This window comes from Tupaia chinensis, unplaced genomic scaffold (genome assembly GCF_000334495.1).
Source record: "Tupaia chinensis unplaced genomic scaffold, TupChi_1.0 Scaffold000054_1, whole genome shotgun sequence".
NCBI classification, from domain to species: domain Eukaryota; kingdom Metazoa; phylum Chordata; class Mammalia; order Scandentia; family Tupaiidae; genus Tupaia; species Tupaia belangeri.
Window position 1 is genome coordinate 2,069,135 of NW_006159512.1, and position 12,512 is coordinate 2,081,646.

Consider the following 12,512-nt stretch of genomic DNA (forward strand, 5'->3'; position numbering starts at 1 on the left):
TGATTCGAAGGCCCCAGCCCTCAACAGGACACTTTATTTTCAGTTATATAGGAGGGGGTATAACAAATATACAAATAAATGCTACAAAGGAAACTAACAAAAAAATCAGAATGCTTTCTTTCTCTTTTTTAAAAACTTTGCTATAGAGTGTGCATGAGAGAGAGAGAGAGAGAGAGAGAGAGAGAGAGAAAGTGAGAAAAAACTCCCCAGGGAGGAGAGCCACTCCCCAGTCTCTCCCCCCTTCTTTCTCTTCTGGGGATTTTGGGCACATGTGCACATGCCTGACATGTTTTCCAAGCTGCAGGGTCTGGGATTCAAACCATGTTGTCACTCATGAGGGATCTGGCTGCCTTAACAACCATACCACTGGCTAGCCCCAGAATGCTTTCTTTCTAGCTTCACAAAAGATAGGATTGCTTAAGACTCTGATAATATCCATCTCCGAAACAAATGAAACACAATAGGATGAGAGGGAAAATGAGATTATTAATCTCTGAATATCCACCCACCTTTGGCTTTATGGCACGGTGAATTCTTAATGGTTTATGCCAGTGGAAAGGATACATGGAAAAATGAAAGCCAGCAGAGTTAATCTATCTATTTTGGGAGAGGCGGTGGTATTGGTGGAGAAGGACCAGCAGCCTGGGCACGCTGCCTTCTTCATTCAGTCAGGGCATTCGACTTGCTGATGAGTTTTGGCTGACTGGCCAGGGCCAGGGAACGGCTGCCCCTTTCCCTGAAGGTTGCTGCTCGCTGTGGGGAAGACTAGTCAGGGCAAGCGTTACAGTGCCATCTTAAGGGCTCTCCATACTTTGACATTTTCTCATATGGCTATTTATTTTCACACCATTGCAGTTAGATTGGTTGAGGGCCATTTTCAGGGGGACAAAATGAGAAAGAGAATGAGAGTGACCACCCATGATATGTACACTTCCATCTAAAATATTAATTCAGTTCCCATAGGCCACCCAGTGTCGAAAACAACGGCTAGAGTTCTTTTGCACCTAAGTTCTGGGACAACCTCCATAACAAAAGCCACAGATATTTTCCTTCAGAAACTCTAAAGGACTCTATGGAGGCCCAGCCTTGGTGGCAGCATACTGAACCACGGTGCTGGTCACATGTCCGACAGTGGCAAGCACACGTGTCCTATAGCAGTTGATCTGAAATGCACACATGTCCAAATTCTGGATGAGCTGATGGGCTGAGGAAGGGGATCATGGCATGACCAGACCATGCTGAGGATACTTTTCTTTCTCTCTTGCCCCATATTGTGTGCACACTATCACGAGTAACATAAACTTAAAAAAGCTACTCCAGGGAAATAATCTCAGAGTTTAAGACAGGACTCAGGAAATCTAAATTTCATTACACTGATGAAAAAACTAAGAAACGAGCTCGTAGCAGAGCCCAAGTTAGAAGGTGATGGGGCCTCACTGATCATGAGTAGTGAGGTGCTAGTGTTTTCTTCCCCTCTGCTTTGGTTCATGTGATACGTGTCGATGGTAGAGTACTATAGAATATGTGATCATGTGGTCGGCTGACCATGTTTGCCTGCATTTTGTCGTTTCTGTTTCTCCGGTTTAGTTTCATGGCCCACATTCCGCCACAAAAGCACAAGGGAGAGGGAGCTCTGTCTCCCACACGTACCGCCCACCACACCATGACTCCAGCATTCCCGCACATTCCTGAGCCTTCCTCAGCCACAACACGTGCTGTACACTGAAGATGAGAGGATCTGGGAGTTGTAAGCAGAGAAAAACGGGCATGGTTAATGCAATCAAAGATCGCAAACATGCTCTTCATAGAGAAATGAGAATTGGTGAGGGTCTAGCAGCAAAGTCTTGGCTTTTCATGCTATTGAAAAGAAAAAAAAGACAGCCTTTCAATATTTAAAAGTATTGAAAGGCCTATGACAGATTTTTAAAGCAAATCTGATACTTCTTTACACAGAAAACACATCCAAATCTTTCTGATCTTCCTATGTTAACCCTATTACTGAGAAATGTAAAATAACCAAACGAATGAAATACAGGAGACCATGGTTTCCAAACTACCTTGGTTATATCTATCTCTTAACTGGCTTTCTAAAATCACCGTGGCCTTGGGGTCTGGTGGCCAATATATCGTCCATTTCTCCCCATCCAATCCCATCTTTGTAGAATTCCCCTCCACTCACTTAGATAAAAATGGAGGAGAGAAAAGCTAAAACCGTTTTTAATGCTCACAACTCCTAGTTTTCCAACACATCCTTCTTTTCTACCTAACCTTACTGCTCCCTCTTCCCCCAAGTTTTTGCTGCCTAGAAGGCAGAGTTCAGGAAACCTGTTTCTATAGTGACTGAGATGTGTTTCAGGCCTAGGAATTTAGAGATGCAAATAGAAATCAGCTCTCGCAATAGCCAGACTATGGACTCTAGAAAACACAGCAGGCTTGGTGCTTGCCTGTAGATACATACGGGCTTTTTATTTAACAATTCTAATTCTGGTTTTGCTCTGCCACTGTTTTTTTTTTTTTTTAATCTGCTTGTCACCTAAAACTGAAAATATCACAATTTAATTTATCATATAATCCATGGAATGGAAATAGGATTAGGGACCAAGTGTAGCAGCTTTCAGAATGTGTTCTAAAGAATGCCACCCCTATGAGGTGCTCTCCAGAGAAAGCGACCATGGCTGAATAAACTGGGGATATGCTGCACACTCCCTTCTCTCCTCACATCTGAGCATATTCAAGGTTTGGCAGTGACCCATAGTATATCAACTGCATTAACCTTACGTAGCTTTTCTGGGGGTTAGGGCTTCCTTTCCCAGACCACAGGATTTCTATAGAAAAATGAGCTGAATTTCAAATCTAACTGTCCATAAACTGGAAACTTCCTAGATATTATTTTATTTTCTTGGTGACATCAGATAAAAACGTATCATAATATGTGATGATAGTACATAAAAACATATGACTCATAAAAAGTCTACGTGGTCAAAACAATAACTTGGCAAATAAAAATGTGTATGTATTCATACATATCAGCTTAAAGGTTAAATGTATACTACTTGCATACTTGACATTTTCTTTTCTTTTCTTTTCTTTTTTTCTTTTTTTTCTTTTTTTTTGTCATTTGAAACAGCCTGGGGACTGATTCATAGCTGAAGAATTAAAACAATTTTTAAACTTTGTTTTTGTCAGAGGATGTGTGCACCTGCTGGAGAGAGACAGTGAGAGAGAGAGAGAGAAGCACCCTCTCCTCTCCAGTAATGGTCGCACTACGATCATTTCTCCCTTTCTCCCTCGTTTTGGAATTTTGGGCATGTACCACACATGCCCAGCATGTTTTTCATGCTGCCAGGTCTGGGACTTGAACCACACAGTTGGCCATGTGGGTCAGGGCCGCCTTAACCACTCTGCCACAGGCTAGTCTCATATCAAGAGAATTTTAAGGCTTCAAGACTAGACTGAATGTTGAACTAGCCTACATAAAGACATAAAATTCAAGCTCAAAAGCAGCTTTTTATAGTGCAAGCAGAGCTTGTTGCATCTCCAAATTGCTCAAAGGCCCAGGTCAAGGCTGGTGGCCTTTGTTACTATTTTTGAAGTTAGACAAACTGTGTTAACCTAGAGAGGATTAAAATGGCGGTTTGTGTAGGATGAAAATCCTTTGGAGCTGATTGATAGGAGAATCCTAAGCTAGTGAATGTCTATATCAAATCAAACATCTGGATAAAAAGATAATATTGGAAGCAAGCCTCCACGTTTTCCAAATGTGTCAGTGACAACATGTAGATCATAAAACTGAATAGTTGATATTATTTCTCTCTACATGTCACCTCAATATTCTGGTAAATATATACAGATATGTAATATCATTATTATATATTACATATAATATAATTGTATATATTATTATGTTATAATATATATACTAATATATATATATATATATATAGACTTTGTTTTATATGTATATACTGATACTCTTATGAGGAAAAAACTATATATTGCCTTAAAAACCAATTTTCTTGGAGGAGAGAAGGTGGCGTGGTGAGTAAGGTGCTGGACTCTCACATGGCTGACTGGGGTTCGAGTCCCAGACATGGTGGCTTGAAAATCACCCCAAACATGTGTGCACGAATGCCCAAAATCCGAAGAGGAGAGTGGAGGAGAATGGATTGCCCATGGCCATCCCCCGCAGGGGGATGATTTCTCACTTTCCTTCTCTCTGTTTCTCTCTAGCAAGTGCACATACTCTATGGGAAAAAACAAAAAACAATGGGACCAGCAGATGGTATCGTGGTTATGTTGCTGGAGTCCCATGTAGTCAACCATGGTTCTAGTCCTGGACCTGGCAGCTTAAAACTCACCAGGCATGTGTGCATGTGTGCATGTGTATACAAGATCCCAGGAGGAGAATGGAGAAGAAGGGATTGAGGCATGGTCATCAGCCCTGGGCGGGAGTGGTGACTTCTCACCTTGTTTCTCTGTCTATCTGGTGAATGCACGTACTCCATAGCAAAAACTCTCTCCAGAAACAAAAACTCAAAAAACTCTTAAAAACAAAGCAAAATGAAATGATTTTCTTGAAAGAAATGTTCTAATACTTAGAGAAGAGCTGGGATTCACCTCAAAAAGTTTCAGAATATTAATGTGGATGATGTTCAGTGAGAACACTGTACAAAGGCAGCAAGATCTGTGAGGTCAATGTTTTCTATTTTCATTTTTATTTATTGCTTCTTTTTCTATTCTTTTACAGTGGAGTGGGAAACTACTGGATGATAAATGCACCTCTGGCCAACATATCTCATGTCTTTTATCAGAAAAGGGTCAGGCTGTCAAGTGATCTCAGGAGGCAAGGAGAGGGGGCAGGGGAAGGAGCTAACATTGAACGCTTATTATTTATGAGGCACTCTCTATATTCATTTATTGTGATGCTGGTGAAAACCTCCGAGGCACAAATCTTTGTCTCTGTTGTATAGTGAAGGAAATTGGGGCTCAGAAAATTCCTGTGACTGTCGAAGGTTAGGGGTAAGGAGGGGGCCGACTTGGGATATGAACTTTGGTCTACCTGCTCTTCCTGTGACCATTCCAACTTCAACAGAGAGTGGTGTTTCATGCAAACCAAAATGTAGGTGGATAGAATGAAATTTGACTGTTTAAAGAAACAAGTGAACTTCAGGAGAATGGTAAATTACATTTAAGGCACCAAAAACTTAACACTGCACGTCCCTGTAAACCCTGAATGAAATAACTTGGCTCAACACTTTGATCCTGTGCAGGCAAATGCTCCCAGAGATATTGAGGCCAGCCTTGGAGAGCTTTGCTTTGCAGTCTTCACTGCTGCCACATATGACTTTATATTATTCTCTGTAGGCCTCCCAAAATAGAAGGACTTTTCTAAAAGGCCTATGAACAGTCTTTCCTATTTATAATCTTCAAACACCAAAAGGGGTGAGCAACATGTGGCCTCATACAAATGCTCTGAGCATGAGCCTGATCTCCAGAGGGCGTAACTGTTGGGTTACAATTGGCCTTGGTCCATGGGTGTTTGTCAGAACTGGGAAAGACTGCTTCAAGTGGTCTTCTACTGATGATATTGAACCAGGGCCTACCCTCTCAAGACTACTTTATGCTATGATTTCTGACTCTTTGAGTAGGTATATGTGAAACTGAGTGAACAGAGCAGAATAGTCAAACTGAAATGGCATTTTCCAGCTCTTCTGATTATAAATTACTTCCAGTTACCATCCTATCTGCTCTCCTGCTTCAACTGTAGAATGCCCAACATACTATAGCAGAGATATCTTCAAGTAGTTCATACCATTTTGAGGACATATCTACCTTAAAAGAAGAGTTGTTATGTTTTAAAAATTAAATTTCCAAGTTTATAATATTCATACTCGTTTTTTGACTTAGTGACAAATATGGATGTAAATGGTTTAACACTGTAAGGATGTCGTTAAAAGACCAACTCTGAATTGTATTGCAAACTTCTGAATGAGCATATGTGGCCTACCTCGAAGTTCCCAATTATGATTCATAGGTGTCTAATTTAACTACTATGCAATATAAAAAATACTGTATGAGGGGACCTCAAAAATTTGTGGAAAAATAGAATTAAAGTAAAAATTTGCTTTGGTGCCAAAAAATTGAAATCTACACATAGCTTTTGATTGTTATAGGGTGTATTATGTACTATCCAGAGAGAGACAGAGAGAAAGGAGGTGGGGGAGTAAGAAATCACCCCTCTCAGAAAGGATGGTCACACCACAGTCTCTTCTCCTCCATTATTTTCTTCGGATTTTGGGCATGCATGTACATGTACCTGGCATGATTTCCAAGTCACTGGGTCTGGGACTTGAACTATCCAGCTTAATAAGTGGGATTCAGACACTTCCATGCCAACTGTTGTCCCGCATAGCTTGCCTGACCACATAACTTTTTCATAATGCACATTCTCCATGAACTTTCTGAAAATCTTATGTATGAGAAAAACACACCTGTTATGCCCAAAATCTGAGAGGAAAATGGAGTAGGGATTGTAGTGTAGCCATTCTCCTTGGGGGATGATTTCTTGCTTTATGTCTCTTTGTCTCTGTCTCTTCCTATCTCTCCGGCATGCACATATGCCCTATACCAAAAATCTCTCTCTCTAAAAGAAAAAAAAAAGGTTATGAGGAAAAAACTATATATTGCCTTAAAAACCAATTTTCTTGGAGGAGAGAAGGTGGCGTGGTGAGTAAGGTGCTGGACTCTCACATGGCTGACTGGGGTTCGAGTCCCAGACATGGTGGCTTGAAAATCACCCCAAACATGTGTGCACGAATGCCCAAAATCCGAAGAGGAGAGTGGAGGAGAATGGATTGCCCATGGCCATCCCCCGCAGGGGGATGATTTCTCACTTTCCTTCTCTCTGTTTCTCTCTAGCAAGTGCACATACTCTATGGGAAAAAACAAAAAACAATGGGACCAGCAGATGGTATCGTGGTTATGTTGCTGGAGTCCCATGTAGTCAACCATGGTTCTAGTCCTGGACCTGGCAGCTTAAAACTCACCAGGCATGTGTGCATGTGTGCATGTGTATACAAGATCCCAGGAGGAGAATGGAGAAGAAGGGATTGAGGCATGGTCATCAGCCCTGGGCGGGAGTGGTGACTTCTCACCTTGTTTCTCTGTCTATCTGGTGAATGCACGTACTCCATAGCAAAAACTCTCTCCAGAAACAAAAACTCAAAAAACTCTTAAAAACAAAGCAAAATGAAATGATTTTCTTGAAAGAAATGTTCTAATACTTAGAGAAGAGCTGGGATTCACCTCAAAAAGTTTCAGAATATTAATGTGGATGATGTTCAGTGAGAACACTGTACAAAGGCAGCAAGATCTGTGAGGTCAATGTTTTCTATTTTCATTTTTATTTATTGCTTCTTTTTCTATTCTTTTACAGTGGAGTGGGAAACTACTGGATGATAAATGCACCTCTGGCCAACATATCTCATGTCTTTTATCAGAAAAGGGTCAGGCTGTCAAGTGATCTCAGGAGGCAAGGAGAGGGGGCAGGGGAAGGAGCTAACATTGAACGCTTATTATTTATGAGGCACTCTCTATATTCATTTATTGTGATGCTGGTGAAAACCTCCGAGGCACAAATCTTTGTCTCTGTTGTATAGTGAAGGAAATTGGGGCTCAGAAAATTCCTGTGACTGTCGAAGGTTAGGGGTAAGGAGGGGGCCGACTTGGGATATGAACTTTGGTCTACCTGCTCTTCCTGTGACCATTCCAACTTCAACAGAGAGTGGTGTTTCATGCAAACCAAAATGTAGGTGGATAGAATGAAATTTGACTGTTTAAAGAAACAAGTGAACTTCAGGAGAATGGTAAATTACATTTAAGGCACCAAAAACTTAACACTGCACGTCCCTGTAAACCCTGAATGAAATAACTTGGCTCAACACTTTGATCCTGTGCAGGCAAATGCTCCCAGAGATATTGAGGCCAGCCTTGGAGAGCTTTGCTTTGCAGTCTTCACTGCTGCCACATATGACTTTATATTATTCTCTGTAGGCCTCCCAAAATAGAAGGACTTTTCTAAAAGGCCTATGAACAGTCTTTCCTATTTATAATCTTCAAACACCAAAAGGGGTGAGCAACATGTGGCCTCATACAAATGCTCTGAGCATGAGCCTGATCTCCAGAGGGCGTAACTGTTGGGTTACAATTGGCCTTGGTCCATGGGTGTTTGTCAGAACTGGGAAAGACTGCTTCAAGTGGTCTTCTACTGATGATATTGAACCAGGGCCTACCCTCTCAAGACTACTTTATGCTATGATTTCTGACTCTTTGAGTAGGTATATGTGAAACTGAGTGAACAGAGCAGAATAGTCAAACTGAAATGGCATTTTCCAGCTCTTCTGATTATAAATTACTTCCAGTTACCATCCTATCTGCTCTCCTGCTTCAACTGTAGAATGCCCAACATACTATAGCAGAGATATCTTCAAGTAGTTCATACCATTTTGAGGACATATCTACCTTAAAAGAAGAGTTGTTATGTTTTAAAAATTAAATTTCCAAGTTTATAATATTCATACTCGTTTTTTGACTTAGTGACAAATATGGATGTAAATGGTTTAACACTGTAAGGATGTCGTTAAAAGACCAACTCTGAATTGTATTGCAAACTTCTGAATGAGCATATGTGGCCTACCTCGAAGTTCCCAATTATGATTCATAGGTGTCTAATTTAACTACTATGCAATATAAAAAATACTGTATGAGGGGACCTCAAAAATTTGTGGAAAAATAGAATTAAAGTAAAAATTTGCTTTGGTGCCAAAAAATTGAAATCTACACATAGCTTTTGATTGTTATAGGGTGTATTATGTACTATCCAGAGAGAGACAGAGAGAAAGGAGGTGGGGGAGTAAGAAATCACCCCTCTCAGAAAGGATGGTCACACCACAGTCTCTTCTCCTCCATTATTTTCTTCGGATTTTGGGCATGCATGTACATGTACCTGGCATGATTTCCAAGTCACTGGGTCTGGGACTTGAACTATCCAGCTTAATAAGTGGGATTCAGACACTTCCATGCCAACTGTTGTCCCGCATAGCTTGCCTGACCACATAACTTTTTCATAATGCACATTCTCCATGAACTTTCTGAAAATCTTATGTATGAGAAAAACACACCTGTTATGCCCAAAATCTGAGAGGAAAATGGAGTAGGGATTGTAGTGTAGCCATTCTCCTTGGGGGATGATTTCTTGCTTTATGTCTCTTTGTCTCTGTCTCTTCCTATCTCTCCGGCATGCACATATGCCCTATACCAAAAATCTCTCTCTCTAAAAGAAAAAAAAAAGGGTACTAGAAAAACTGACATTATGTGGTGGAGGAACAGGAAGGCTGGAACATCATAACTGTATTTTGGTATCCAAGAAAAAAGAGAATTTCTTAAACCTGAAGAGTGAAGTGAGTAGCTGAGTTATGACAGTTGAGATAGTAGGTAAACAGGTGAATTCTAAATTGGATGGAAGACTGAAAACAGAAAAACCCAGAAAAGCTGAGCCAGTCAAAATACCACATACCTGGTGTTAGGAACTGTGACCCCCCCACAATTCCTATTCTGAATCCCTAACCCCTGGAACCTCAGAATGTAACTGAATTTGGTGATACAATCTTAAAGAGGTGACTAAGTTAAAATGAGGTCATCAGGGTGGGCTCTGATTCAGTTGGGCTGGTATCCTTACAGGAAGAGGAAGCCTGGACACAGACATCGACACAGAGGAAAGACTATGGGAGGACACGGGGAGAACGCAGGCCAACGAGAGAGCCCTCAGAAAAAACCAAAGCTGCCAACCTCTTGGTCTTAAACTTCCAGCCTCCAGAACTGTGAGAAAGGAAGCTTCTGTCGTTCGGGGCACTGGGTCTGTGGTAGTCTGCTATGGCAGCCCTAGCAAACTAATACATTTGGGAGACCTGACTTCTTGGTAAACAGCATAATTAGTATGTTAGTTAAACGTTGGGCTTTTGAGGAAATCCAAGCACATCTTGGGAAATGTTTAATCTGCCCCAAGAGGGCAGGAACTTACCACATCGAAGGCAGTAAACACGTGACAGTAGTGGTGATTGGACTTCAAATCTTTCGTGATATAAGCAAATGTTGAGAGGTCTTCCGGGTCCTGGGCGGCACAGGAGATATTACGAATTTCATGTTCGGCAATTACGTTCTGAAAGAAATAACATGAATGACCATTGTTTTCTTTTGCAAACCAGCTGATTTTAGAATCAGGACAAGTAACTGGGGAAGCAGTTGTTTTCCTTCCTTCTAGAGGGTTCTAGACCAGCAACATTCAGAGCGATCCAATGCATTATTCGTGGACAAATGTAAGCCAGGTCTGGAAGGAATGTTTTCGTTTAATTAAAAGCAACCTAAAATAGTCATATCCTGGAACAGTGGTTCTTACCAGGTGCTGTGCACAAAAAGCAGCCTAGGTGGCAGACACGTTTTTAAAAAAACAGCAATTACTAAGCACTTAACTGTTTCCATTTCCACAGCCACCTGTAGATATGCAGTGCTGCCTCCTGCAAGTTTTGTCTGGGAAAGATCATCTGTCACTTTTGTGTGGGAGGAACTCTGACCCAACGGGGCCATCTAGTCACTCGGCATATTATCTGCCATTGTTCTTGAGCACCACCCTACTTCTGCAGAGCAAATGCTGATATGGAATGATGCAGGCAGGTGGAAACCCCAAGGTGCTTTCTCTTACAGGTTCCATGGAGGGGACACACGGTGGCACAGTAGTAATACATCTGGACCCATAGGAGAAAGGTCCTGAGTTCACATCGTAGGACTTCCCTGAGCACTTAAGACATGCATGCATGCCCATGATCTGGGTAGGTTGAGACTAGGAATGAAATAGTGTGGAGACTGTTGGAATATCTCTTTCTCTCTCTAAAGAAGAAAGAAAACTTTAAAAAAGACTCCATGGAAGCCAAGGTGTAGGGGCAGGGTGAGGGAAACGAATTTAGGCCTTGAATTCCTTGCTTAATTCAGGGCCCTCGGGGCCAGCAGGTGGCATGGTGGTTAGGGTGCTGGAATTCTTACATGGCTGGTCATGGTTTGAGTCCTGGACCTGGCGGCTTGCTTTCTCACTCTCCCTCTCTCTGCCCTTCTCTGGCAAAACTCATGTAAAAAATAATATTAACAATAATAATAGTAAATAAATAATTCTTTAAAAAAAATTCAGGGCCCTGTGGATATACCAGTGTTTCCCTACCTATCCCCACTATGTAATTATGTGGCAGTGCTGTTGTTACCATCATTAACTTAGAGGTGAGAAAGCATACTCAGAGAGTTGAAGAGCCTTCCTCAGGGCAGGTGGTGGGGCAGAGGCTGAACTTTGGGGTTGTCTGACTGCAGAGCCCCGGCTCTTCTGAATGCACTGCAATACCCTTTAGCCTCTCCTTTACCATTTTTTACTAGTTTCACAGAATTAGATCTTTTCTTCCCAAGTATTTCTTTGTACCTTCTTCCCCCGACCTGCCTGCCTTCAAGAATAACTGGTGGGAGGGAAGGTTTAAGTACCATTGTCCTGAAGCTCAAAGTAACCACAGAGCATCAGCTTGGTTACGGACCCTGCTAGAAACCTCTTTTGATACCTAGCTGGGGTTTAAGGAAAAAAATCACGAAATAGTGCAATAAATTTTTATCTTATCATATTCCATTTATGTTCCTCGCAGTTGTCAAGAATCTAAAAACCCTCGATGCTTTAGTTACACTAATTACTTTTTAATTGCACAGTCTTAAATAACCTGACAGCAGTACAGGGTTCTGTGTAAACCCACCACTGCCTAAAAATGCTTACAAAATGTCCTTCCCTTTCAGCACCCCCAGTAAATGCTTCCTGTTCCTCACTCTACTGAGTTGTGTGGTGGGAAATAATTTCAAAATTAACATATAAAAGAAAATTTAATGAAGGCATTGTTCACCCTGGCCCTGTAAGTGACACTAATGCAGTATTCTGTCAAAAATAACTCAAATTGGGGCCAGCAGATGGCATAGTGGTTATGTTGCTGAACTCCCACATGGCTGACTGTGGTTCAATTCCTGGACCCGGTGGCTTGAAACTCATGGTGAGCATGTGTGCTTGTGTGCCCAAGATCCCAAGAAGAGAATGGAAGAGAAGGGACTGCAGCGTGGCCACCCCTCCTGGGGGGATGATTTCTCACTTTCTCTCTCATTGTCTCAGTATCTTTTTCTCTCTTTGGCAAGTGCATGTGCCCTAAGGCAAAAAAAACCTCTAAAAAAAAAAACAAACCCTCAAATTGAAACCAGAATCCCATAAACAAGTGACATTTCATTGTAAGATAGTTTTTTTTTAAAATACATTTTTATTTCTTCCTCTTCAATTTGATGAGAGAGAGAGAGACAGAGAAAGTCAGTCTCCAGGTCCAGGACTCAAACCACAGTGGGCCATGTGGGAGTCCAGTACCTTAACCACCACATGACCTGCTGGGCCCCCA

The 12,512-nt window shown here is 41.6% G+C and overlaps 1 protein-coding gene across 13 annotated transcripts in view; it reads right to left on the reverse strand.

Moving 5' to 3' along the window:
* The window catches only part of ANKS1B (ankyrin repeat and sterile alpha motif domain containing 1B), a 1,163,098-nt gene that overhangs the window by 18,799 nt on the left and 1,131,787 nt on the right, over positions 1-12,512 (reverse strand). For all 13 annotated transcript variants that reach the window (XM_027775658.1, XM_027775657.1, XM_027775654.1 and 10 more), the window contains one exon: positions 10,079-10,216. In XM_027775658.1, coding sequence (XP_027631459.1) covers positions 10,079-10,216 — 138 coding nt within the window. The remainder of the gene's footprint in view (positions 1-10,078; positions 10,217-12,512) is intronic.